Here is a 27963-nt window from a genome sequence, read left to right on the forward strand (position 1 = left end):
ACAAGGGCACACAGTTACAGGATAAGGGCCTGCTCATTTAAAACTACAGAGCATAGAAATTTCTTCTCTCAGAGGGTGGTGAATCTCTGGACTTCTCAGTCCCTGAGGGTGGTGGAGGGCAGATCATTAGATGTATTTAAGGTGGTGATAGATAAATATAGAACGATCGAGGAATTGAGGATATGGGAAACTGTCACAGAAGAGGCATTGAGACCAGTAGATCAGCCATGATGCTATTGAATGGTTGGACAGGTTTGAGGGGCCGAGTGGCCTATTCCTGCTCCTACTTTCTTGTATTCTTGTGAGATCCCAGGAGTGAACAGGACTCTTGACTCCATAAATAGACAGCTGTTACCCAGGTGCAGACAGCTCATTAGCAAGTACAGCCTACTGCTCTGTGTAAGTGGGGAGCAAGCTCCCAAGAGGGTGCTGTCATCCTGATGGGCTGGCAATGCAGTGCAGGAAGTGGTTTGCAGAGCTGGCAGGAATCCAGACTGGATCGGCTGTTGTGTGCTTTGGGAACAGCGGATCCACACCCATTGTTAGTTATGTCCTTCAGCCCAGCCACTGCATGGAGGTGACACGTCTTTTGGCATGTCAGTGCAGGGAATTTTAGGCATGGTGTATCCTTCAGGAGTTATGGGGGGGCAGCCATTTCATACAAACGAGAACCGGTCTTCAACAGAGGACAAGGATAGCTGCATGGATAAACACCATAGTCTGCAAAGAGAGCCATTTCTCAATGCAAAGGGGAAAGAAAGATGTTTTGGGTGTCTGGATTTCACTCAAAGATGTTTGAATATTCAGAGGTGTTCTCAGAGTTATTGTATTGTACAGCACAGAAACAGGCCCTTCGGCCCGCCACTTCCAGGCCAACCTCTTTGACCATCCACACTAATTCCATTTGCCCGCATTATGACCATATCTTTCTATGTTGCATACAGATTGGCAAGGGAAAACTTGTCCCGGGGGATTAAGGGAAGCAAAGAGGCTGTATGGACAGGAACTTAACAGCCACTTCACGAACAACAAAGATACACTTCGTTTGTGGCAGGGATTTCAAACAATCACCGACTACAAGCCCCACCCCCACCCCCGCGGATATGTCATAATGATCCCTCTTTACCAGATAAACTTAATGTCTTTTATGCACGTTTTGAGGCAAATAACACCGTTCAGGCACAGATGCTTCCACCATCATCAAGAGACCAAGTACTTCAGCTGTCTACAGCTGGAGTGAAAAAGGCCTTCGCCAGCGTCAATCCACGTAAAGCTGCGGGGCCAGACAACATTCCTGGATGTGTTTTAAAGGATTGTGCAGAGCAGCTGAAGGATGTCTTTGCAGACGTCTTTAATATCTCGCTCAGCCAGGCAGTAGTGCCCACTTGCCTGAAAAGTGCCATCATTATTCCTGTCCCTAAAAAGTCAAACCCAGCCTGCCTGAATGACTTCCGCCCTGTGACCCTTACACCAATAATAATGAAATGCTTTGAGCAATTGGTCATGCAGTATATTAAGACCTGTTTTCCTGCAAACTTAGATCCCCTACAGTTTGCATATAGAGTCAATCGATCCACAGAGGATGCAATCTCCACTTTGCTCCACCTCAGTCACATCTGGAGGGGAAGAATATATACGCCAGGATCCTCTTTATCGACTTCAGCTCAGCATTTAATACGATCATTCCACAGCAGCTGGTGGAAAAGCTGAGGCTGTTAGAGGTGGATACTGGCATTTGCAATTGGGTCCTCAATTTCCTGACACAGCGGCAGCAGATAGTTAGAGTTGGCAGTCATACATCAGGAACCATCTCAGTGAGCACAGGCTCACCTCAAGGCTGCGTCCTGAGCCCTTTATTGTTTAGCCTGCTCACACACGACTGCATTGCTAGATTCAGCACCAACTACATCATTAAGTTCGCTGATGACACAACAGTGGTGGGTCTCGTCAGTGACAATGATGAGTCTGCATATAGGATGGAGGTGGAGCAGCTAACAGTATGGTGTAGATTCCATAATCTTGCCCTCAATGTGGACAAAACAAAGGAGATGGTGATTGATTTTAGGATGGCTGGCAAGCATGATCATACACCGCTGACTATTGATGGTGCTGCTGTGGAGAGGGTCAGCAACATTAAGTTCCTGGGGGTTCACTTAGCGGATGATCTGACCTCCACTATTAACACTGCAGCCATCGTTAAAAAAGCCCAGCAGCGGCTTTACCCCCTCCGGAGACTTAGAAAGGCAGGCCTCCCTATTCCATACCTCATCAGTTTTTACAGGGGCACCATTGAAAGCATCCTGACCTACTGCCTCACCTCCTGGCTTGGTAGCAGCGAGGCCTACGAGCAACAGCAGATGGTGAAGACAGCTAGCAGGATCATTGGTGCCCCTCTCCCCTTTTCGATGGAGAACTATCAGCAACGTTGCGTTCGCAGAGTTACGGCCATCATTAAGGACTTTCATCACCCTTCTCACGACCTGTTTTCCCTCCTGCCGTTGGGGAAGAGATATAGGAGCATCTGCTCTAGATCTATTAGGGTGCTGAACAGCTTTTTCCCACAAACAGTCAGGATCATAAATGGACTGTGTCCCCTCCCACTTCCACCTGAATAAGCACTTATTAATACATAAACACACTTTAACAGATATGAATATGTGGTGTTGATATGTTTTTTAGTTTTGTTTTAGGGATGTTTTTACAGACTATCTTAGATATTTATCACCGTTCTTTTTGTTGCACTGATATGAGCTGGTGAGAAACAGTATTTCGTTTTTTTGTGTATATAAATACTCAGAGAAATGACAATAAAGCAAATCTTGAATCTTGATCTTGAATCTATGCCTTGCCTATTTAAGTGTCTGTCTAAATAAAGTGATTGCATCTAATTCCACCACCTCCTCTGACAGTATGTTCACAATATCAACCACTCTCTGTGTGAAAAACCTACCCCTCAGTTTCCCTTAAAAGCTCCTTCCTCTCACCTTAAACCTATGCCCTCTTGCTTTTGACATATGTTGAAATTTCTTCCCTTGAATCTCAGAAATTCTCTGCCCCAGAGGGTGATGGAGGCTGGATCATCAGATATATTTAAGATGGAGATAGATAAATATTTGAAAGATCGAGGAGTTGAGGGTTATGGGAAACTGGCACAGAAGAGGAGCCAAGGCCATGATCATATCGGATGGCAGGGCAGGCTTAAGGGGCCAAGTAGCCTACTCCTGCTGCAATTTTCTTGTGTTCTTGTGACCTGTGTTGAATTAGCTGGCCTCTGACTGTACACTCAGGGGAAGACCCTCTCCATGCAGTGTCACCATGTTCCTTGTGCTTGCTGCAGCTCCTCATCCTGTGTGGGACCCTTAGGCAAGGCTCTGCACTCTTGGTTGTACACCATAGGAGAGAAGTGGGGAAAGGGAATGAGACTGCAGGAATTGTTTTGAAAGCCAGCATAGATTCAAAATGGCCTCCATGTATGTCAGGAGGAAATGAAAGGGAGATGGACTGACTGCCTAATTTTTTTCCTTTAGTTGATCTATTTTCAGCTTCTACCAGCTAGGGAAATGTTTATTGTCCATCCTTAACTGCCCTGGAAAGGATGGGGGTGAGTTGCCTTCTTGAACTACTGCAGACCTTCTGGTGAAGTCGCTCCCACACTGCTGTTGGGAAGGGTGTTCCAGGATTTAGACCCAGTGACAATGATGGAATGACCACAGGCAGACAGTTCAGAGTGGAAATTAAAGTGACAGGCAATGGGAAGCTCAGGGTAACCCCCGCAGACTGAACAAAGTGATCACCCAATCTGTGTTTGGTTTCCCAGTGTAGAGGAGACCACACTGTTAACACCGAATGTAGGTCACAAGATCAGAAGAAGACCAAGTGAATCATTGCCTCGCCTGGAAAGACCATTTGGGTCCCTGGATGGTGGGGTGGGAAGAGATGTTGCAAATCCTGGGGTTGAGTGGGAAAGTGAGACAGGGTGGGGATGGAAACAGAGACCAGGGAGTTGCAAATGGACTTTCCCACACAACTGCAGGAGTGATCCTAAACTTCCTGTTGCCTGCTGCCACTTTAATTCTGCATCCCATTCACACTCTGATCTCTCTGTCTGTGGCCTCCTGCACTGTTAGGACAAGGCCTTAAGCAAGCTTGAGCATCAACACTACTTCTGTTTGGGCACATTACAGCCATGCAGATTCAACATAAGAGTTCTGCAACTTTAGGTAACTTGCTCTTATTTTCCGTCCAGGTCAGAACTGGTCATTTCTACCTGTCATCCTTGTGTTCAGTTTTTCTCTCTCCATTAGTATAGCCTGGCCTGCTAGATAAGTGTCTCAGTTCTGCTGTTAGCAACATACAGACAAAGTTGTGCTTCTAACTGCCTTATTAACCCACCCTATCAGAGATATTCTCTCCGTTCTACCCATCCCTCTCCCACTTTCTCTGCTACCAGAAACAAACTTGTTTTCTCCATTTCCCACTTCTGACAAAGGGTCTCGGACCTGAAAGGTGAACTGTTTCTCTCGCCACAGACGCTGCCTGACCTGCTGAGTATTTCCAGCAATTCCTGATTTTCAGATTTCCAGCATCTGCAGGTTTTTTTAAATTTTCTTTGGTTTGATCCACTGGTTGTGAGATCAGACAGCCCAGATCAATCCAGTCACAGATAAGACCCAAAGTGTCCAGTGTCCATCTCATTGGTACCCAGAGAGTCCGAGAGTAGAGAATGCATCCTTGCAGACCCTGAGGGGTAGTGGTACATAGGTGTGAGATCCTCTTCTCTGGATGTACCTGCACCACCCCCAATAGGCATCCCATAACTCGGAGACTGCGTGGGTTAGAAGAGGAGGTGTGGGTTTGAGTGGCCATTTTAAATCGCCCAGCTACAGAACAAGCAGTGTTGTGAGCGCTGGGCAGGCACAGTAGTGTAGCGGTTAGCGTAATGCTATTATAGCGCCTGTGACCTGGGTTCAATTCTGGCCACTGTCTGTGACGAGTTTGTATGTCCTCCCCGTGACTGCGTGGGTTCCTCCGGGTGCTCCCGTCTCCTCCCACATTCCAAAGACATGCAGGTTAGGAAGTTGTGGGCATGCTACGTTGGCACTGGAAGCATGGCGACACTTGCGGGCTGCCCCCAGAACACAATATGTAAAGATGCATTTCACTGTGTGTTTTGATGTACATGTGACAAATAAAGATATCTTATTTCTGTAAAGACACACTGTTGGAGGAACAGCATCATGAGGCCCCATACAGACATGATGGGCCAAATGGCGGCCTCCTGTGTTCCAATTCTCAATGACCCTGGTACAGCTATCCCACTTCCCTTCCTCCTTCCTTCACCCTTTTGGATACATTACAAACTACAATTTTTAATTGCTATTCTTTATGTACCATCTCTCAGAAGTCCCGGCTCCATCTGCCTCCTTGTTTTGAATTATTGGCTGTCGTTCCTTTGTTGACTCACATCTGTGGAATTTATTGATTGTTCTTTTCGCTTTATTTCCAACACTCCCCCAACATATTCGTTCCATAACTGCACCTGTTCCCAGCCTCCTTCCTGCCCAATTCTCCTCCTCACCAGAATTTGTTCACAGTTTATAATATCACCAAGAATTTGCCACTAATTCTATTATATGCCCAACAGCCCTTCCCAGATAAAATGTGACACTGTGTCAGAGAGCAAGAGGGCCAATGATCAAAGGCTTGTTCAAAGTTTCAAGAAGTATCTTAGAGAGAGAGGCACTGACAAGGTTTCAGGAGGGACTTCTAGAGCATTGGTCGGGCAGTTGAAGACACATTCACCATCAGTAGAGAGATTAAATTCAGGAGAGGGCAAGAGGGCAGAAGTGATCTGGGAAGGCTGAGTGTCTGAAAGAGATTGCAATGAAGGCAATGGAGAGGTAAGAGGAGATATTTCATGGATGTAGGAATCAGAAGAAAGGATGTTAACCGTAGGTTGTTGTTGCAGCATGAGCCAGTGTAGGTCAAGCAAGGGGCAAGGGCGACCAGAACTTGGATTGGGTGAAGGTGCAACCAGCTGAGTATTGTTTTTTATTGTCATATGTACCAAGGTACAATGAAACGCTTTTGTTGTGCATGCCATCCAGACAGATCATTCCATACATAAGTACATCGAGGTAGTAGAAAGAAAACAGAAAGTGGAATATAGTGTTGCAGTTACAGAGAAAATGCAGTGCAGGTGGACAAAAAAAGTTCAAGGGCCACGACAAGGTAGGTTGAGAGGTCAAGAGCTCAAGAGGTCATCTTTCAGCATATGAGAGGTCCATTTAAGAGTCTGATAACAGTGGGATGGAAACTGTCTTTGAGTATAGTGGTTCATGCTCTCAGGATTTTGTATCTTCTGCCCAAGGAGAAGGGAGAAGAGAGAATGACCAGGGTGGGAGGGGTCCTTGATTATGTTGGTTGCTTTCCTGAAGCAGTGGGAAGTGCAAACAGAGTCTATGGAGGAGAGGCTGGTTTGCTTGATGGATGTCCATGTACAGTAGGTGAAGGGAATGGGCTCTAAAATAGTGAGACTAAAGGACTGATGGGAAAATTTGAGAGCTGGTGCAGACTTGATGGGCCAGATTGTCTCACTCTCTTGGAAGAAAATATGATAATATGATTTCTATGATTGCCTGACTTACATCCCAGCAATGTTTTGATTTAAAATTTCTTATGCTTTTCTTTAGATTCCTCCAGCTCCACCTCCCACCTCTGATCTTACAACCCCTCTGCTTTCCCCCATCTGCCTTCCTTCACTCTACCACTGCTGGCCATGACTTCAGCCAGAGACGCACACAACTTCAATTTCCTCTCTTGCACTTTCTGCCTGTCCACCGTATGTCACTTAAGATCCAGTTTAAAGCCCACCTCATCACCAAACCTTTGATTATCTGCCCTACGCGGCATGGTAGTGTAGCGGTTAGCATAACGCTATTACGGCACCAACGATCGGGGTTCAATTCCCGCCGTTGTCTATAAGGAGTTTGTACATTCTCCCCATGACTGCATGGGTTTCCTCCGGGTGCTCCAGTTTCCTCCCATGTTCCAAAGACATATAGGTTAGTAGATTCACATGGGTGTAATTGGGTGGTGCGGACTCGTTGGGCCAGAAGGGCCTGTTACCGTGCTGTATAAATAACGTTTTAAAAAGGTTTAACATTTAAAATCTTTTTCTTTGATAACATTATATGTTGCTTTATTTTGTTCTTGTGAAATTCCTGGGAGTCTGTTCCTATGTTAAACATGGGATACAAGCATAAATTGTTCTGTTGAGTCAGTTTGGGTTAGAGATTCAGACTTGGGGGAAACTGATGATTTGTACCCAAAATTCCATAGCATTGAGTTTGAAAATACTACTTTTTTTACTCAAACACGTTGGCCTATTACCAAACATCAATTCCTTCTTAAACCCGCTTAATCCAGCACAGCTTTAAATACTTTATTAAATAAGTTGTTTCATGCCACTTAAAGGGAGTCTATCAAAACAAAACATTTTAAATCAGTGCCAACATGTGAACGTGTTGGATTTAAACAACTAAATTGGATTTTAAAAGAACTATGCCAAGCTATTTTCTCATTAGACTGCACAGCTCTGTGGTGAAGTTGAAAAATTCTTATCCATATCCTTCCACCCAAAAGGTCCAGGTTAACTCTTGGAGCTGAAGACCCCATTAGTAATTAATTCACTGAACAAAGGACTGCTTCTGGACCTATCTTTATAAAAGTAGAAACTGAAAATTCATCATTTGCTGAACACATCCAGTGCATAACTGTAACAGTTACAGTTTCTGGCGTCTTGGTGCTTATTACTGCAGAGAGGAACATGGAATGAAAGTCTCTCCCACCTGGACACACCTCTGACCCCCTCAATGGCTTTCCATCAAGAATTCACGCCTCCTACTCCAGCATCCCTCCCCGAGTCTCACAAGCCATCTTATTCTCTCCCTGTACTGTGCTGGCCCAAAGCCGCCCACCCTCAGCTCACTCACCATGTCTGTGTCAGACACTGGACCAAAGCTTGTCACGTAGATGTCCGTTTTCACTTCCGTGACACTTTCTGTTAAAAGCAAAGGAGGAAGAATATGAAGGCAAGGTGGAACAGTTAAACTCCCCACCCCATTAATATTAAAACATCAGGCCACATGAGTCATTCATTCAGTTCCACTCTGGTCTGCAGAAATACAGCAGGCCAGTTACCTTATCTAATAGTGGTGGTTCCAGCAGAGTCAGACCAGGCTTCACAACCTTAATGTTTGATTGCAAAACTGACTCCAAATCAAAACCATCTTCTTATTACAGAGTGTAGCCTAATGTCAGTTACAGGAATATGAATCCATTATTCTGTGACATTACATTTTGTCATCTAAAGTAAAACAGATATTGCTTCAGCTACATGTTAAATACTGTGGTCCTATATCAGCACAGCCCTCTCATTACACAGTGTTACCTGTATCAGCATGGCCCTATTCTTCCATTATGTGTCCCCTATCACTACAGCCTGCTTTTTCCATATTTCCTTCCAACATGCTACAAAGCCATTTTATCTATGCTGTCTCACAGAGCAATCCCATTCCCTGCTAATTTTCCCTACAACCTATTCTCCCACATCCCCATCAACTCACCCCAGGTTCTACCGCTCAGGGGAAATTTACCATGGCCAATTAACCTCCAAGCCTGCACATCTTTGGGACATGGGAGGAAACCGAAACTCATACAGTCACAGGGAGAACATGCAAACTCCACACACAGAGCACCTGAGGTCAGGATTGAACCTGGGTCACTGGAGCTGTGAGGCAGTGGCCCTGCAAGATGAATCACTGTGCCACCCTTGATATGCAAGGAGGTAAAAGTTTCCTGGGGATAGGTAGGAATGCTGAGTTGAGGTTACAGTCGGATCATCTGTGACTTTATTGAATGGCAGAGCTGGTACTGGAGGCCATGTGGCCTGGTCCTAATTCACCCTATTATTAAATAATGTGCCTCCAATATGAGCATAATGCTGTAATTATACAGTATGTACCCTATACCAGAACAGTACGAAATTCTCAGTTGCAGTGCGATCCAGTGTGGATTTGTAAGTGTATATCATTCCTCTCTAGCTAGGTATTTGTTTCCTGGTTAATATCCTTTTGGATCTGCATGTATGGCATGCAAAACAACATTTCTCACTGTACCTTTCATGTGACATAGTGAACCAATTTACCATTTGCCCAAGTTTGCCCATATCCTTCTAACTCTTTCCTATCCATGTACCTGTCCAAATGCCTTTTAAATATTGTTATTGTACCTGCTTCAACCACTTCCTCTGGCAGCTTATTCCATATGCATGTCATCCTCTGTCCGAAAAAGTTGCCCCTCAGGTTCCTATTAAATCTCTCCCCTCTCACCTTAAACCGATGCCCTCTAGTTCTTGATTCCCCAACCCTTGTGGCTGGTGAATCTAAACAGCTGACATTGACCATTAGTTAGAATCCAATCTGGGACTTGCATACAGGTACCCACTGGTAGGTCCAATCTTGCTGAGAACCATCTCTCAGATCCTGAGTCAGGGTAGATCTGCCACAGAGCCTGAGACCCTATCATTTTTAATGGGTAATGTAGCCCTACAGTCAAGGAGCAAAGGGAAGGCAGGTAATTTTCTTTATTTATTTCAGTTCAATTTAATATTTGTGTGTTTATTTTTATGCTTTTAATGTATTTAATTAATTTTCTTATTTTATTAAAAACACATTAATTTTTAATTTTGTTTAAAGTTTAATTCAATGTTAATAGTTTTTAAATGTTGGGCTTATAAAACACTCTCGTAACGTTGGTAGTTGGCAATGCCAGACTTGGGATGTTTCTCTGGCTGTCTTGGGCAATGGAAACCCAGCCATACTGAGGCCAGATGCTCAGGAAACTGAGGTGGGGCCTGGCAATGGGGCAGAGGAGATCCGGGTGGCAATTCTTTAGAGCACAGGAGGATGAGAAGTGACTTTTTAAGAAAAATTTTTTAAATTTAAGTTTTATTTACAGCGTGGTAACAGGCCCTTCCGGCCCAACGAGTCCACACTGCCCATTTTAAACCCAAATTAACCTACCTGTACGTTTTTGCAATGTGGGAGGAAACCAGAGCACCCGGAGGTAACCCACTCAGTCACGGGAGAACGTACAAACTCCTTACAGACCGCGACGGGAATCGAACCCTGATCGCTGGCGCTGTAATAATGTCGCGCTAACCGCTACGCTACCGTGATTCATCATTACACGCAGGTGTCCTGGAGGCCTTGAGTGGCTGGATGGCTGGAGGATAACTCTCCTGGTGGGAGAGCCTAGATCCAGGGGTTACACTCCCAAAATGAGGGGGAGGCCACTTAGAACTGAGATTTCTTCATGCAGAAGTTGGGGAACCTTTGGAATTCTCTATCCCAGCAGGCTATAGAGTGTCAGTCACTGGGTTCATTCAAAACAGATATCTGTAGATTTCTGGAGGAATCAGTGGGTGAAGGGATAGGGCAGGAAAATGGCACTGAGGTAAAAGATCAGCCCTGATCTTGTTGAATGGGAGAGCAGGCTTGAAGAGCCGGATGGCCGACTCCTTCCTCCTTCTTATGTTCTTATTCTATGTGGAAAACCTGCCCATGTTCACAGAATCATCCCAATCAGCCAAATCCCAGACACTGCTATCACCGTCCTGGGTATGTCCTGTCATACCAGAACTGGTCTGCTCCGTGGCTTCTGTACAGAGTCTCCCTGGGAATCCTCGGCATTGACTTTGGGCCTTATTGGTTCTCGGTGTTAGGTCAGACAGAACCAGGCAACCCTCCATCGGATTACCATTCATCATCATCTCTGCTCTGATTGGTACAGATCCATTTTGCACACCACTAAATTATACACAGACCATATACCAGGGTTGGGATGGCTAAGTTGGCTCAATAACATATCACTGACTAAACTGCCAAGTCCTGAGGTATGTAGCTGCCAAAATGAGTTTACCACATGTGAGAAGAGCGAGAAGCCCACTTGATTTTGATCTCACCATTTCGTCTGTCACAGATGACTCTTGACAGTATTGGTAGAGGTCACCATCTCAAAATCCTTGCGGAGAAACTCAGCTTCACACTGAGGACCCCCTCTACAGTCTTGTGTGACACTGGATTTAGAACTGATCTGGCAGCTCACAAAGGCATCCATCCTGCTTGTCTCTCTACTGTTACTGCCTGCCATGCTATGTACTTCCAACAGGTTTAGTTTATTGCCAGATCCTGCAACCCATGACTAGCCCTACAGCTTCTGACGTGGGTCTGATGACCAAATGTGCACACTAAAACCATAAGGTGGCTCATCACAGAGAATTGCAATGATTGGCCAGCTACTTGTGTTAGAAGCGGTTCAGTAATTGGTTGATTTGGAGCCCTGTCGGGAATGGAAGGTGTAATTGGTTATCATTTTCCCTTGCAATGATCTGAATCTCCATGAATGCTGAGTTTCAAGTGATTTAACCCAACACAGCAAGGCCTTCGACAAGGTCCCACATGGCAGGCTGGTCTGGAAGGTTAAGTCCCATGGAATCCAGGGCAAACTAGTTAGGTGGATTCAAAATTGGCTTGGAGGTAGGAAGCAGAGGGTGGTGGTTGAAGGCTACTTCTCAGAATGGAGACCAGTTACTTGTGATGTGCTGCAGGGGTCGGTGTTGAGACCCTTGTTATTCATTATTTATATAAGTGATTTGGATGTGGATGCACAAGGCTTGATCAGCAAGTTTTCAGATGACATGAAATTAGGAGGTGTTGTTGATAGTGAAGAAGCTTATCGTAGATTACAGGGGGAATCTTGATCAGTTAGGGAAGTGGGCCGAGGAATGGCAAGTGGATTTCAATACAGATAAGTGTGAGGTGATGCATTTTGGAAAGTCAAATCAGAGTAGGACCTGTACTGTGAATGGTAGGGCACTAGGGAGGGAGTGTAATGGAACAGAGGGACCAAGGAGTACAAGTGCATAGTTCATTGAAAGCAACATCACAGGTGGACAGGGTGGTAAAAAAGGTGTTTAACACACTGATCTTTGTCAGTCAGGGCACTGAGTATAGGAGTTGGGACATTATGTTGCAGTTGTATAAGTCATTGGTGGGACTGCACTTAGAGTACTGTTTACAGTTTTGGTCACCCTGTTCTAGGAAGGACGTCATTAAGCTGGAAAGTATACAGACAAGATTTACAAAGATGTTTCCAGCACTAGAGGGCCTGAGTTATAGGGAGAGGCCAGGCTAGGTCTTTATTCCTTGGAATATAGGAGAATGAGGGGTGATCTTGTAGAAGTGTTTAAAATTATGAGAGGCATAGATAAAGTGGATGGTAACAGTCATTTCCCCAGGGCAGGGGAGTTCAAAACTAGGGAGGATTGGTTTAAGGTGAGAGGGGAAAGATCTAAAAGGGACCTGAGGGGCAATTTTTTCACGCAGAGGGTGGTGTGTATATGGAATGAGCTGCCAGAGAAAGTGGTTGAGGCAGGTACAATAGTGTCATTTAAGAAGCACATCGGTACATGGAAGGGTGGGGCCTGGAGGGATATGGGCCAACTGCAGGAAATTGGGACTAGCTGGGTAGACAATGTGGTCGGTATGCACTTGTTGGGCCGAAGGGCCTGTATCCATGCTGTATTGTTCTATGACTCAAACTAAGCAAATCCATTCATTGGTCATGATACCACCTGACCATGACTCTGCTTTCAATGAGATGAAAAGGGAAAATGGAAGAGAGCCTTGCTTCTAGAGGCCAAGGATTCCCAAGGCAGTGATGAATGGGATTGGTGACTTCTGCAGGGGCATGTCTAGTCACATCCCCATGCCTGGCCTGCTTTCCCAATTGAGGTTGGGGGCTCTCTCACCCTGGAATTCCCAGCTTCTGGTTTATTCAATAGACTGGGACATCTTCTGCTTTTCATTGGGTAGGGACGCCAGCAAAAACAGGTATGCAGATTCACAAGGACGTTGGGCTTCTCCAGTGTCACAAGGGTGAAGAGCTGGAGATGTAATACTCTGGGCTTCATCAGAAAAAAGTCTAATGGATGTTGCTTAATGTCCAGGGAGTTGGCAACCATTCCTCAGCTATTGCATCATACGAGTCCCTGGATCTCAGGGTAGACCTGCTGCTCCCAGTTAACTGCCACATCGCATAAACTTCAACATCACTGACCCTATTCTCTACAGAAAGAGCTGGCCATACACAGCAGCCATGCTTTCTGCAGCAAGCTGGCAACCTGCAAGTCGCATTTTTCACACATCCAGAAGGGAAAGAACACGATAATGGTTTCTAAGAATCAGGATGTCCCAGCTACACAACTTCTTGAATTGGTATGAGCACTATTTGCAAATTACATTTAGCATACCAATAAAAGCAAGATCCAACTTTTTGTTCTTTGCATTCGACATTCATACACACAACTCCAAAATAAGCTGCTATGCTGTTGGAAATTGGGTTAGCCCGGAGCAGAGATAGTCTCTGCACATTTCTGACTACCTTAGCACTGGTTGGGAAAGCTTCTCACATTTTCCCATGGGATTTTCTTTTTTCCCTTGCACTTTTCTCAAGTGTAAGACTCCCGAAAATGACATCAGTAGTAGTGTCATACACAAAATTCTTCTGTCGTGCAGTGTCACTGCTCTGAAACTGTCCTTCTTTACTCACAGATCTACCAGCTTGTACTGATTGCATTTTCTCCTAGCTGTGCCATTTAAATGGCCATCACTCCAACTGCATTCTTTGCCTTAAACAGAGGCCTGTGATCTACTGCAGAGTGAAACAGCTGAGCGAAACTCTCGAGTGCCTGGATTATCAGGGTTATAGTCACTCCCAGCATCAGGATCATTCTGTTCTTCACCAGCCTGTTCAATCCTCTCTGATGCCTGTGATTACTTCCCACCATACCTCTCTCTTCAGTGCCACATCCATTCGTGAAGCAGCAACACTCTCCAATAGCTGGAAGAGTGTTGCTTGTACAGTGAAATGCCCTCTTTGAGAGATGGCTGCAGTGTTTACATCAGCTGTGTTACAATGTAACAATTGCACAAACTTGCAACACAATAGTTGGGGTCTGACACTGTCAGTCTACACTAGGAGTCCCAGGAACACTTTTCCACCAACATCCCAGTGTCAGGGTGACCGACACTGCTTGTGTGGGTCACAAAAGTAAGTGCCGGGGAATTTCTGGGTCTGAGTTTCAGATGCACTGTGGTACTGCTACCTAGCTCCAGTGACACATGTTTGATCTTGACCTCAGGTGCTGTCTGTGTGGAGTTTGCACATTTTCTCCCTGCAACCACATGGGTCTCCCCCGGGTGCTCCAGTTTCCTCCCACATCCCAAAGATGCGCAGGTAGGTAGGTTAATTAGCTGCTGTAAATTACCCCCAATGTGTAGGTGGCAAGAGCATCAAAGGGGAATTGATGGGAATGTGGGGGTAGTAAGTTGTAGAGCTACAGGGAAATAAGGAGAGAGCATGGACCAGCTGGGCTGAATGGCCTTGTTCTGTGCAGTAGTAAGAAGATCTCACCTATTCTACAGTCAGTGCAGCAACGAGTGCAAGGGACAGAGTACAACTCAATCAGCATGAAGAAAGTGAAGTTCCTGTGTAAAAGACAGCGCCTACCTCACCTAGAACTGCACTTCAAACAGCACTGAGTGTTCTGATTTTGGGAAATGCAAAAGTGATATTTTTATTATCAGCAGCTGTGCTCATAAGAGTTTCACTCAGGAACCTCCAAGTGTAAATAACTGGTTTAATTACAGATATTTGTGTAAATGCTGATGGCCCTGCTGCTGACATTCCAACAGCACTTCTGTTGCTTCACCCCTCGTCAATCCAGGAAGGTTTTAAGTCTGCATTAGCTCAACACGGCCATACACGCCATTGACTGGATTCTCATGATAGCTGGCCCGTCATAGACAAGTGTACAGAGTTCAGGATTTGAGGCCGTGTGTTAACTTTGACTTTGATAAATGAATGTGGTTCATGGACCAACCTGCACAACCATAATCACTACCTCAGTATAGCAAAACTATGACCACTTTGCACTACTTGTTTTTTTTGTTCTAATTGTGTTGTTTCTTGTGTAAATTTGTATAATTTATGTTTAATTTATGTTTTCCTTGTGAATCTTGTGTACCAGCTGCAATGTGCCTGTGATGCTGCTGCTAGGAAGTTTATCATTGCACCTGTGCATACAGTGCATATGACAATAAACTTTGACTTCTTGTCACATCGGACAAAGAGATTATTACCCAGAGCAGGTGACCAGATCCTTGATGATCAGCAGTCCAAGGAATGGAGGTAATGAAGAATGCAAGCCAGTGAATAACCTGCGGCACATTGGAGCTGACTTTCCAAGTACAGAGAGACTCTGGTACTTCCTTGTGTTTGTGTCATTTCACATTCAAATTCCAGCTATGGAATCAACAAAGGAAGCTGGTTTCCCATTATCCTGCTGATGTCCCTTTCTCATTCCTTTCTATAAAATGCCTTGCTAATGGTCAGTGCTAATGGAGACACAAGAGACTGCAGATGTTGGAATCTGGAGCAAAAAATAACCTTCTGGAGGAATTCAACAGGTCAGACAGCATCTGTGGAAAAGAAGGGGTGGTCGATGTTACGAGTCAAGATACTGCATTACGACTGGGAGTCATGCTCCTTATAACCCGATCTGTCTGAACCAAACTTCATCTAGTCTTTTGTCTTACACCTTACTCCTCCCACAAGCTCTGCTTTAAACACTGATACCCCTCCACTCTCATCCAGTTCTGAGGAAGGGTCCCTGATCTGAAATGTTGACTTGTTTCTCTCCCCACAGATGCCAATCGAGTGGCTGACTTCTTCCAGCATTTTCTGTTTTTGTTTTGGATTCCAGCACCCGTGGTTTTATTGTTTTCCAAAGAAGGCTGGTCACTCCATTGAAATATTGCAACTCCCTGTCGAGGGATCACTCACAGTGACCGCACCTACATGTCCAAACTCGATACTTTCCTTTACTAGGAAGACATTGTGAATTGTTATGCTCCTGTCACACCCCTCCACCTTCTTCAACACTGAACTGGATGTGGCTGATTACAGAACTACCAGAATGCTCTTATTTGCTGGACTCAATTCCCTTTTTGCCCACATCTGACTTTCTAGGAAATCCTCACTGATGCCAAGGGAAACTTCTGCAGCCTATGTCTCCTACAAGGGTTCGGATCCCAAAATGAGGGCAAGAAGAAAATACATTTACTTGGAAAACGAGACAATATGAGTAATTGCAAATATTAAAGCTTCTTGTCTCAAATCACATTTCTGCTCAAAACACCAATTTCATCGTTGCGTTAATTCTTCACGAGGGAACCAAGATCCTCCTGATATGTATGGATATCGACCATTGTTGTGATGTGTCTGCTTTCACACATATACAAAAAATCTAAGGTAAAGGTGACACAGATGCAATCTGCTCAACAACCTTCCCTCATCACATCCCCACATTTCCACTGAAGCATTGACGCTATTTGAATAATTTGTTTCCAAGTTCTCCCCATGAGCTTTCAACTTTCTATCTCTGTAATCTCTTCCAGATCTCTGATGTTCGGACTTACAGGGTATCTCTGTTTTCCTTCGCTCCTGTGTTAATGTGTCTGCCTTCCCCACACCTCTGGAATTCTCTTCTTAAATACTTTCACTCCTTTACCCAAAGCTGGGCCATCTGCTTCGCTATGTCCTCTAGAGGTTATGCCCTCATAGCGGTTTATAAAATCACTACATTATGGAGGTTATAACCTTACAAAGGTTTATAAAATCAGGAAGAACATAGATAAAGAGAATGGTCAAAATCTTTTCCCCAGGGTAGGGGAGGCCAAAACTAAAGGGCTTAGGTTTAAGGTGAGTGGGAAAAGATTCAAGAGGGGTAGGTTCTTCACACAGAAGGTGGTGAGTCAATGGAATGAGCTGCCAGAGTAAGTGACAGAGGCAGCTACAATTATGACATTTAAAAGGCATCTGGACAGTTACATGGATAGGAAAGGTTTAGACGGATATGGGCCAAATGCAGGCAAGTGGCACTAGCTCAGTTAGGCAACTTGGTCAGCATGGACAAGTTGGACTGAAGGGCCTATTTCTGTGCTGTATAGCTTGGTCAAATGCATCATTTGTGACTTTTAGTTTCACAGCTTCTGATGAGAAACCTCACCGATATCCAGGGTGATACAGTGTTGCAGCTGATAGAGCCAGTGCCTCAGAGCGCCAGAGACCAGGGTTCAATCCTGACCTCTGGTGCTGTCTGTGTGGAGCTTGCATATTTTCCCTGTGACCACAATCCAAAGACGTGCGATTTGGTGGGTTAATTGGCTGGTGTAAATTGACCTGGTGTGTAGGTAAGTGGAAGAATCGTGGGGGGAGTTGATGGGGATGTGGGGAGATTGAAAAATGGGTAGGATTAATGTGAAAATACATGGTTGATGGTCAGTGTGGACTCAGTGAGCTGAAGGGCCTGTTTCTGTGTTGTACCCCTCTGAGTAGGTAGTCACAGATGTCCAGATCTGAACGGCAGAATTTGCACCCTGAGTGATATCTCCAGAGGTCCAGGGAATTGGAAGCTGAAATCTGATTCTATGCGGAGGAAGATATGGATCGACATCAGCATTCCCGGGAAACACCTTTGACATTTTGCTGCATTAAACTCCTGTAAATCTTGTTATTTCTGCTGGCTTGGCACTGCTCCTTCTGGCCACAAAGGAAGCCCCTCAGTCTCTGGATACTGCGGGGCAAGTGTGGCTGTGATGTGAGGCAAGTTGGTACTTCACATGAATCAACCTCCTGAGACAATGCAAGCCCATAATAGAGGCACAGTTTTAAATCTGATTCAACATTCTTGCACTCGATACTCAAGAGGGGAAGAGGTAGGTGTGCATATTACTGGAATTTAGTAAGGATGGACTACAGTCGGTAAATCTCAGCAATACCAACTGATGGGATCACTCTGTTCCATTGATTGAAAACTGGCTGTCAGAGTGATTTGCCTGCTCTCGATTCTGTCTTATGCAAACAGCACAGCGAGAATGTCAGGACTCACACCCTTGCTGATGTATTATAAATGGTTTTCATGAGCATATTGATAAGAAAAGGCTACGCAAGCCTGTTCCACCTTTCCTCACCCTACAAGAGTCTGTCAATGTCAGTTCCCAAAATTTCAATTAATTTGAATCGAGGATCCATAGAGTTTAGGAGAGAACATTCCAGATCCATATCCATTACTGCACAGCTTGTCATCACACTTTCCTTGTTGCAGTCATGGTGGTATTCCCCAGTACATGATTGGGATGTCCTGAAAGGGAGGGAACATATAAATGAAATTATTTTTTTCTTTCTTCCTTCTTTGCAGACATTTCCAGTCCTTTGTGTGAGGTGCTTGACTCTGTATCTGAACTCCCCAGCACAGAGAATAGTTCCTCAGTGTCTGCACTATCAGCCGTAAAATCACCCTGTAAAATGGGCCCTGATCTTACATAATTATGGAAATATAAACCCAGCCTTGTTTAGTGGGAGTGTCATGAACAAGGGGATATAGTTACAAAGTAAGGAGCCAGTCATCTAAAACTGAGGTGCGCAGAAATTTCTTTCCTCAGAGGGTGGTGAATCTCTGGAATCCTCTGGCCCCGAGGGTGATGGAGGCCGGATCATTAGAAATATTTAAGGTGGAGATAGATAAATATTTGAAAGATCGAGGAATTGAGGGTTACGGACAACTGGCACAGAAGAGGAGTTGAGCCGAGTATAGATCAACCATATCACATTGAACGGTGGGGCAAGTAGCCGAGTGGCCTATTCCGGCTCCTATTTTCTGTGGTTGTCAGGGAGGAGAATCCTGTGAGGACACGAGTGCAGTTTCTGAATTTCTGCATCTTGGAAAAACAGGAATGCTGCCAGATCTCTGTTCAAGCTCTGTCTGCACATTAGTACTGAAGGGGAAGTAGAAGAAGTCTCTTCTTCTTGAGTGTGCGGTTAGGATGACTTTCCTATCTTCTTGTGTTCTCCATTGCCCTCTCCATGGGTTGGTAGATTATTGGTTCTAGTTCAACAGTCAGCCTCAGTGAGGTGGCTTCTGAACAGTGAAATGGTCTGTGCAGCAACTTGATGCAGGCAGAAAGGTGATCTTCACCTATCTGATTACCTCACCCCCACCCTCTGCCTCCTGGACAATGTCATGTCCCTGCCACATGGATTGAAGACGCAGACTGTAATCTTCCATCCCAGTAAAAATGTCCCCTGTATTCAGAAGGAAGAGAACACAGTTGAGGTTCAGCGTCAGCAAGGATGAAGTGGGGGGATGGCTTAGCCTGAAACCCAACATCTTCCCCTATTATTAACCCCCTGTGCAGGAACATTGCAGCAAGATCAGTTTGCACTTGTTATCACCCTTAACCCCTGGCTTGGACTACCTGACCTTGCTTTACCAGAAGTGTGAACTGAGTTCAATAATTTGCAGTCAGTCAGGCAGGTGAGTGAGGCATGAAGAGATGGCTGAGAGATCTGGTGTTCTGAGACACGGCCTGCTTCCTGAAGCCTCATGACACAATCTACAATTATCACAGCTGACTCCAAGACTGAGGCGAAAGGCTTTGATTTGCCAGTAACTCAACAAGGCACTCAACCCATCAATGAAGATAAAGACAAGGGTTGAGCACGGGTGACTTCCCTTAGCTGAATATCAGTTCATGTGTACTGGATGCTGTGCTGATTCACAGTAGGAAAGTTTTGTGTTTGTCATGTGAAATGCCCCTGTGCAATAGGTCCTGAAGAGTTGTTTACTTTAAAGCATCCGTAGGGTAGGGTTGTAGGTAGATGAAGGGATTTGTGAACTAGTTTCTTCAGACTGGATGTGAATTAAAATAATGGCATGAACATTGAAGAATATCGTAGAGTGAAGGAGACTAGAGGTGTCTGTTATGGAATGCATTAATAACTGTGAACTATGGGACCCTTAATCTGTAGGATGTGAGTAGAAAGGATATGTGGATCAAATTCTGCTTCTCATTCTAGGCAATAAGCTGTTGTCTAATATTCATTGGGTGCAGGAAGCTCAAACTAACTGACTTCAGAGGCTAAGTCTGCAACAAGAAAGGATCAAGTCATTGCTTCAAGGTCGCTATGCCCTGCCTGATTATGACCTGAGTGAGTCTGTTCATTAAACTGCCCACAATGCCTTTCTGGCTGCTCTAACGTTCTCCTGCCAAGCACCAGAAGATCACATAACAACACAAATATTTTATCATCACAACATAGCTGAACTTATGTAGGATTGCATTTTTTTGTCCTAGGCATTGCTATCAGTGCTCCTGCTCCACCCCTCTCAACCTTACCCTTTACCCACAATATTTTACTCCTTTCTCTTTTGTTTACAAATCTTGCTCCCCTTTCCAGCCCGTCCAGAATATATCACACGTTGAATGAAGGCGATTCTGAAAACTCTAAAGCCAAAACTCAGAAGATCCATGTCCCAATTTAGATGTGACATTACCTTACTCATTGATGACAGTGCATGATGTTAATATCAAATGTTGTGGCTGTAGAACTACCCCATCTGGCTGGGATTTATAACACAGAACAACACAGAGAAATGCTTTATCAGGATGACCTTGGATAGCTTGACCTGATTGCTACTTTTGTATGGGCATCCAGCTTGTTGGTCACCCAAACAAGTAAGCTATGTCTTCTCTTTAGAACATAGAACAGTACAGCACAGGAACAGGCCCTTCAGCCTACTATGTTGTGCTGAACTAATTAAGATAAGATAAGATATCTTTATTAGTCACATGTACATCAGAACATACAGTGAAATGCATCTTTTGCGTAGAGTGTTCTGGGGGCAGCCCACAAGTGTTGTCACGCTTCCGGCACCAACATAACATGCCCACAACTTCCTAACCTGTACGTCTTTGGAATGTGGGAGGAAACCGGAGCATCCAGAGGAAACCCATGCAGACACAAGGAGAACGTACAAAGTCCTAACAGACAGTGGCTGGAATTGAACCCGGGTTGCTGGCACTGTGACAGTGTTACGCTAACTGCTATAATACTGTAGACTTGATCCCTTCCACCTGCACATGGTGCATATCTCTCCATTCTTGTATTTACCTCCACCACCACCCTGGCAGCACATTCCAGGCACCCACCATTCTCTGTGTGAAAAAACTTGCCCCAAATATCTCCTTTGAATTTCCCCCCTCTCACCTTGAAAGCCTGCCCTCTGGTATTAGATATTTCAACCCTGGGAAAAAGATACCTGCTGTCTACTCAATCTATGCCTCTCGTAATCTTATAACCTTCTATCAGGTCTCCCCTCAGCCTCGGCCGCTACAGAGAGAACAACCCAAGTTTGTCCAACCTCTCCTTATGGCACATGCCCTCTAATACAGGCAGCATCCCAGTAAACCTCTTCTGCACCCTCTCCATAACCTCCACATCCTTCCTATAATGGGGTGACCAGAACTGAATGCAATACTCCAGATGTGGCCTAACCAGAGTTTTATAAAGCTGCAAATAACTTCCTGACTCTTGAACTCAATTCTTCAACTAATAAAGGCAAGCATGGCATGTGTCTTCTTTTCCACTCTATTGACTTGTGTGGCAAGTCTTAAAAGCAATAGGTTTGATTGACATGGAGGTTATCCCAGAAACATCTGAAAATGTCACACCTATTATGAAAGTCACAGGCTCAATATTAGTGGGTTGAAAATGCACAGTGCGATATTACTACTGGTGATAAACTAGTTGGCTCCCTAATTTAATGAGCAGAATGCAATTTAAATGGACATGTTCTGGTATAAGGGATACCCACCCAACAACATAGTAGAAGAATGTAAGAGATCTGGGATGTGGTGGGAGGAGGACACTTTACTATCTTTTGCATGAGGAAATGCAATGAGAGGAATGTGGGTGCACACAAGAGACTGCAGATGCTGGAAATTCAGTCCAGATGAAGGGTCTTGATCTGAAACGTTGACTACCCATTTCCCTCCAGAGATGCTGCCTGATCTGCTTTGTTCCTCCAGTGCTTTGTGTGTGGCTGCAGAGGAATGTGGGTAGTCGGCCAGGTCGTAAAGTGTGCATGTGGCAGAGTGGTGATTGGGGCTGAGGACAGTAGGAATTCCTACTGCCTGCCTGTGCACTGTAGTGCCTTGTCCATCCTCAATTCCATCTATTTCCATAAGAAGTTAAAGTCCATCCCTGCCTCACTGTAGACTCAGACCAAAGCACAACGGGTTTAAAGACTTTCTGCATGGCGCTCAGGGTCCAGCATAAGCCAACCCCACCTGGAAAGTGGGAGGAGCAACTGAAAAAAGAAACCCCAAAGTATAAAGTAATAATGTTGTAAAATTCAGAAATGCAAATTCTAGTGTGGATATGTTGGAAGCTGTGCAGGAGAGGCCCAGAAAGGGATAATAATTTTAGAGTAAGATCTTTTTTCATTGGACTGACTCTTCTATTTCAATACAGGAACAGAGAATTACACCCATTAAACAAATGTGTTCTTCCCTGTCACATACGGTTATGTTCATGGGCCCACTTGCGATGGATTGGCTGCAGCCTGTCACGCCATCAACATGCCTGCTCAAAATTAAAATTGCCTCTCCGTCGATGCGATCGCAAGTTCATCTTGAAGAATACAAGCAGGAATCTTTCTCAACTCCCAACCTGGGGAACCAACCAGATGAGAGCAAGAAGAAAACTGCTGGAGGAACTCAGCGGTTCGAGCAGCATCTGTGGAGGCAAAATAATGGTCAATGTTTTGGGTCAAGACTCTGCATCAGGAATGGTCTCAAATGGACTGGTCCAGTTTCGACCCGAAAGACTGACCATCCCCTTGCCTCCACAGATGCCGCTTGACCCACTGACATCCCCCAGCAGTTTTTTTTGATCCAGCTTCTTTCATTTTGTGCAGTAACAGTATGAGGCTGTTCAGTCTCTTGAGCATGATTTGCTGTTCAGTTATATCATGACTGATTTGTATTTACATGTCCTTGCTCTGTAGCACTCGATATATTTACTGAACAATTATTTTTCACATTTCTAATGTCACATTATCCATGGTCTTTCAGAAGAATCTCCCCTGCCAATTAGGTGAAAAATTACTCTCTGTCCAACAGCCTGGGTCCAATTTAAATACTCTGCCATCAGAAGAAGTAGACCCTTGTCTGTCCTTTTCATCATTTTTACACTGGATCACCTCTCAATGAGCTACACTCATCTCTGGAACATCTGGATAAAAAAGACACCGACTTCAGACTCCTATTTATTGACTACAGCTCCGTCTTCAACACCATAATTCCAAACAAACTCATCTCCAAACTCGTCGACCTAGGACTCTGCACACCCTTCTGCAATTGGATCATTGACTTTCTGACCAACACAAGGTCTTACATATCAGTAAGGATAGGCACCATCACTTTCTTCGTGATTATCCTCAACTCCGGTGCCCTGCAGGGCTGCGTCCTCGGCCTTTATTATACTCCCTATACACTCACGACTGTATGGCCAAATTCTGCTCCAACTCCATTTACAAGTTTGCAAATGATACCATGTCATGGGCCAGACCTCAAATAACGATGAGATGGAGTACAGGAAGGAGATAGAGAGCCTAGTGGCATGGTGTCAAGACAACAACCTCTCCCTCAATGTCAGCAAAACAAAAGAGCTAGTCATTGACTTAAGGAAGTGGGATGGAGTACACACCCCTGTCTGTATCAATGATGGTGAGGTGGAGATGGTTGAGAACTGAAGAGGAGTTCCTAGATGTAAATATCACTGACAATTTGTCCTGGTCTGGTCACGTGGACGCTCTGGCCAAGAAAGTACACAAATGCCTCTACTTCCTCAGAAGGCTAAGGAAATTTAACATTTCCCTGATGACTTACTGATTTTTACAGATGCACATTAGAAAGCACCCTATCTAATGCATCACAGCTTGATATGGCAATGGCTCTGCCCAAGACCATAAGAAATTGCAGGGAGTTGTGTATGCAACCCAGTCCGTCACACAAACCAACCTCTGCTCCACTGACTTTGTCTACACTTCCCACTACCTCAGGAAAGCAGCCGACACAATCAAGGACCCCTCTCACCCGAGTCATTCTCTCTTCTCCCCTCTTCCGTCAGGCAGAAGATACAAAACCTTGAAAGCACTTACAACCAGGTTCAAGGACAGCTTCTATCCTGTTGTTATCAGATTCTTAATTGGACGTCTCACATGCTAAAAGATGAACTTTTGATCTCCCAATCTACCTCGTCAAGGCCCTGGAATTTTATTTGTCTACCTGCACTGCACTTTCTCTGTGACTGTAAAACAACATTCTGCATTCTGTTTTCCTCTTCACCACCTCAATGTACTTATGTATGGCATGATCTGTCTGGATGGCATGCAAACAAAAGCTTTTCATTGTATTTCGGTACATGTGACAATAATAAAACCAATACCAGTACCAGTACCAAGTGAAGAGGATGCTATCAATCCATGCCTAGGCACAGGGCTGACAGGAGTTCTGCACAGATGCAGCAGGAGTTCCATTACATCGTCCCCAGCCCACGGACAACCAGTTCTCATTAGGCTCTTTGATTACTTCTTGTATCTGTGTATTTAGCTTTTAGTGATCTGCGTACATGAACCCCTAAATTTCTTTGCTCCTCCCCTGTTTCTAGTCTCTCAGTTTTCCATTTTCTCATCCTTCTTTCTAAAGTAGGTGACCTCACACATCCCTGGACTGATTGGTCTCTCCCTCTGCCATTCCCACTCGATCATCAATCTCCCTATCTAACACCCTGCTCCTCTGAACATTGTTTGCTTCCATTCTAGCATAATCTGTAAATGTGAATGTACAGATCCTTATTCCTACCTCCAAGTTAGTTACAGATATTGTAAAAATCTAGATGTGAGAGATTCCAATTCTTGTTCTCTGCCCCTGAGATTCCAAGGTTATCTCCAGTTCACTGCTCTGTTGATTTCACAATAACAAGTAGGAAGAGTTTTACCGAATACCTTCTGGAAGTCCGTAAAAACAGCAACTATAGGCACACTCTTCATAAAACCCGCTAGAGATAGCTTCAATACTTTCACTAGGACCAGACAAACAAAACTCTCCTTCATGATTCCACACCATCCCTATCTGAGCAGCTGGTACAAATGTTTAGTTTATCCTGAATGATAAACTGAAGTACCCTTGCCATACTCACAGTAAATAGCTTGCAATATCCTTGTTTTTCTATTGTTCCTTTGTTGATTACAGGATAACAATCATAATTTCCCAGTCCCAGGGCATGTCTACGCGATCAATCCATTAATCAAGTCCTGTATTGTAAAAACCTTTCCACAACTTGCAAGAAAATAGAGCAGGGTTGTGAAGGAATATTTTGGGCTTGTTTTCCCAGAGCAAAGGAGGCTGAGGGGTGACTTGGTAGAGGTATATAAATGGACCAGATAAAGTAGATAGACAGAATCTTTTTCTCCAGGTAGGGTTCTCTAAAACAAGAGGGCCCAGGTTTAAGAGGGAGGAGATTAAAAGATGATGTGAGGGATAAGTGTCTTATACAGGGAGTGATTGCCACCTGGAATGTCCTGCCAGAGGAGGTAATGGAATCAGATACCATCACTCCATTTAAGAGGCATTTAGACAAGCACTTGAAAAGGCAAGGCATAAAAGGATACAGTCCTAATGTGACTAAGTAGGATTAGTGTTGATAGGCACAACAGAGAGCATTGACGTGGGGGATGAAGGATGCATTTCTGAGCTGTATGACTCTATGACTTCCTACTTGTCCCAATGAGTGCAGCTCCATCAACACTCAAGAAACTTGACATCCTATGGTACAACTGACCCAAATTGATCGACCCTCTGCCATTGATGCACGAGGACTGAAGGGTTTACCATCTACCAAATGCACCTAATAACTCACCAAGCCCCTGTCAAACCCTTGACTTCTATGCTGAGAAGGACAAGGGCAGCGGGCTCAAGGGAACCTCACCACCTTCAGCTTCCCCTCCAAGTTCCACAACCGTCTTCACTTGGAAGTATCTCATTGGTCCTTCATTATCATTGGGTCTAAATCCTGGACTCCCTACCTAGTAGTACTCTGATACCACCAATGTCATAAGGATTGGAGCAGTTCAGATGTGTGGCCCACTGCCGCATTCTCAAGGGCAACCGGGTAGAGGCAATAAATGGCAGCCTTAGACAGCAACATCCACATCAAGAAAATGAAAAAGAAAACAAAATGCTGTTGTTGCTTCAAAGATCTAAATTTCTCACCATTAACTAATACTCCGATATATCTTCCTTCATTCCAAAATGAATATTGGTATTGGTGTTGGTTTATTATGGTCACTTATACTGAGATATAGTGAAAAACTTGTCTTTCATACCGTTCGTACAGATCAATTCATTGCACAGTGCATTGAGGTAGAACAGAGTGCATTGGGGTAGTACAGGGTAAAAGCAACAACGGAATACAGAGTAAAGAGCAAAGGGAATATGCTTGCAGTTGGCCCATTTCCCACTGTTTTGCATGTTTCCATCAGCATCCTCCCATCTTCCTGTGCCAACCTCATGGTCTTACCTTCAGACCTCAATACATAACTCTTATTTCTGTCGTTCAAGTCATGTGTAGACATCACAAAGGTTGAAGTATCACTACCAATCGCAGGAGGTAAGAAGGGAGAGCTCTAATCTCCTCTGGGCAACTTGGGTATCTACACGTTCTCCACTTAGCTTGTTTTAAGGGCAATATTCCATTTGGCTTCATATTACTCGCTACACCTGAAAGCTCATGTGCTAGGACATGCAGATCTCTCCACACCACAGCATTTTGTGGGCTCTTTATTTAGATAATATTCTTCTTTTCTATTCAAAGCTCACATTTCCCCACATTTTACTCTGTCCCCCAAACTTTTGCCCATTCACTTAACCTATCCCTTTGCAGATTCTTTGTATCTCCAAAACATGTTTTCCCATGTGAATTTGTGCCCTCACTCTATTCATCTGTCACTCATTTCAATGGCAAAAAGTTGAGGCCCGCTACTGATCTCTGAGGCACCCAACAAATAATAACCTGCCAACTCATCTCGATCCTCTGCCCCCGTTCTGATCACTCCCATTTTTGTCAGTGGCTATTCTGTAACATTTTATTGCATTAATGGATTCCTCATAAAAAATCAATGAAATTATTTACCCAAAATCTATTATTTACAAATGATCCGGATTGAAGGGTCATCAGCCTGAAATATTAACTCTGTCTCTCTTTCTCCAGAGACTGCCTGATCTGTTTCCAGACGTTTCTGTTTTTATATTGCTTTTTAACAAATCCATCTTGACATCAGCAACATAAAAAGATAGGGTAAGCCCTATCACCTGTTCCAGCGTTTAGTGAGATGATGGTTGACTGAGTCACAGTCATACAGCATTATGCTGACCACCACATACCCATCCACACTAATGCCGTTTACCAATTTGTTCCATAGCCTTCTATGCCTCAGTTATTCAAATGTTCTTCCTGATACTTTTATAATGTTGTGAGAGTCTCTGCCTGCACCAGCTCCTCAGGCAGCACTTTCCAGACTCCAGCCACCTTCTGGGTGAAAACAAAAATCCTCAGATTCCCTCTAACCCTCCTACTTCTCGCCTTAAACTTATTTTTAGACATCTCTGATATGAGGATTTCTCACCAGCTACTCTATCTATGCTTCTGATAATCTTATACACCTCTATCAGATCCTCCTCAGCCTCCTCTGCTCCAGGGAAAACAAACCCAGCCTATCCAGTCTTCCCTCAGAACTGAATCATTCCATTCCAAGCAACTTACTGTTGAAGCTCCTCTGCACTGTCTCCAGTGCAACTACAACCTCCTTATAGTGTGGTGACCAGAACTTCACGCAGTAGTCCAGAAGTGTCCTAACCAAAGTTGTATAAAGTT

At 44.5% G+C, this 27963-nt stretch overlaps 1 protein-coding gene across 2 annotated transcripts in view; it reads right to left on the bottom strand.

Moving 5' to 3' along the window:
• LOC127573496 (gamma-aminobutyric acid receptor subunit alpha-3-like) overlaps positions 1 to 27963 on the bottom strand; it is a 161492-nt gene that overhangs the window by 58328 nt on the left and 75201 nt on the right. For both annotated transcript variants that reach the window (XM_052021775.1, XM_052021774.1), the window contains exon 4: positions 7995 to 8062. In XM_052021775.1, the coding sequence (XP_051877735.1) occupies positions 7995 to 8062 (68 nt within the window). The remainder of the gene's footprint in view (positions 1 to 7994; positions 8063 to 27963) is intronic.

This window comes from Pristis pectinata, chromosome 8, assembly GCF_009764475.1.
Source record: "Pristis pectinata isolate sPriPec2 chromosome 8, sPriPec2.1.pri, whole genome shotgun sequence".
NCBI lineage: Eukaryota > Metazoa > Chordata > Chondrichthyes > Rhinopristiformes > Pristidae > Pristis > Pristis pectinata.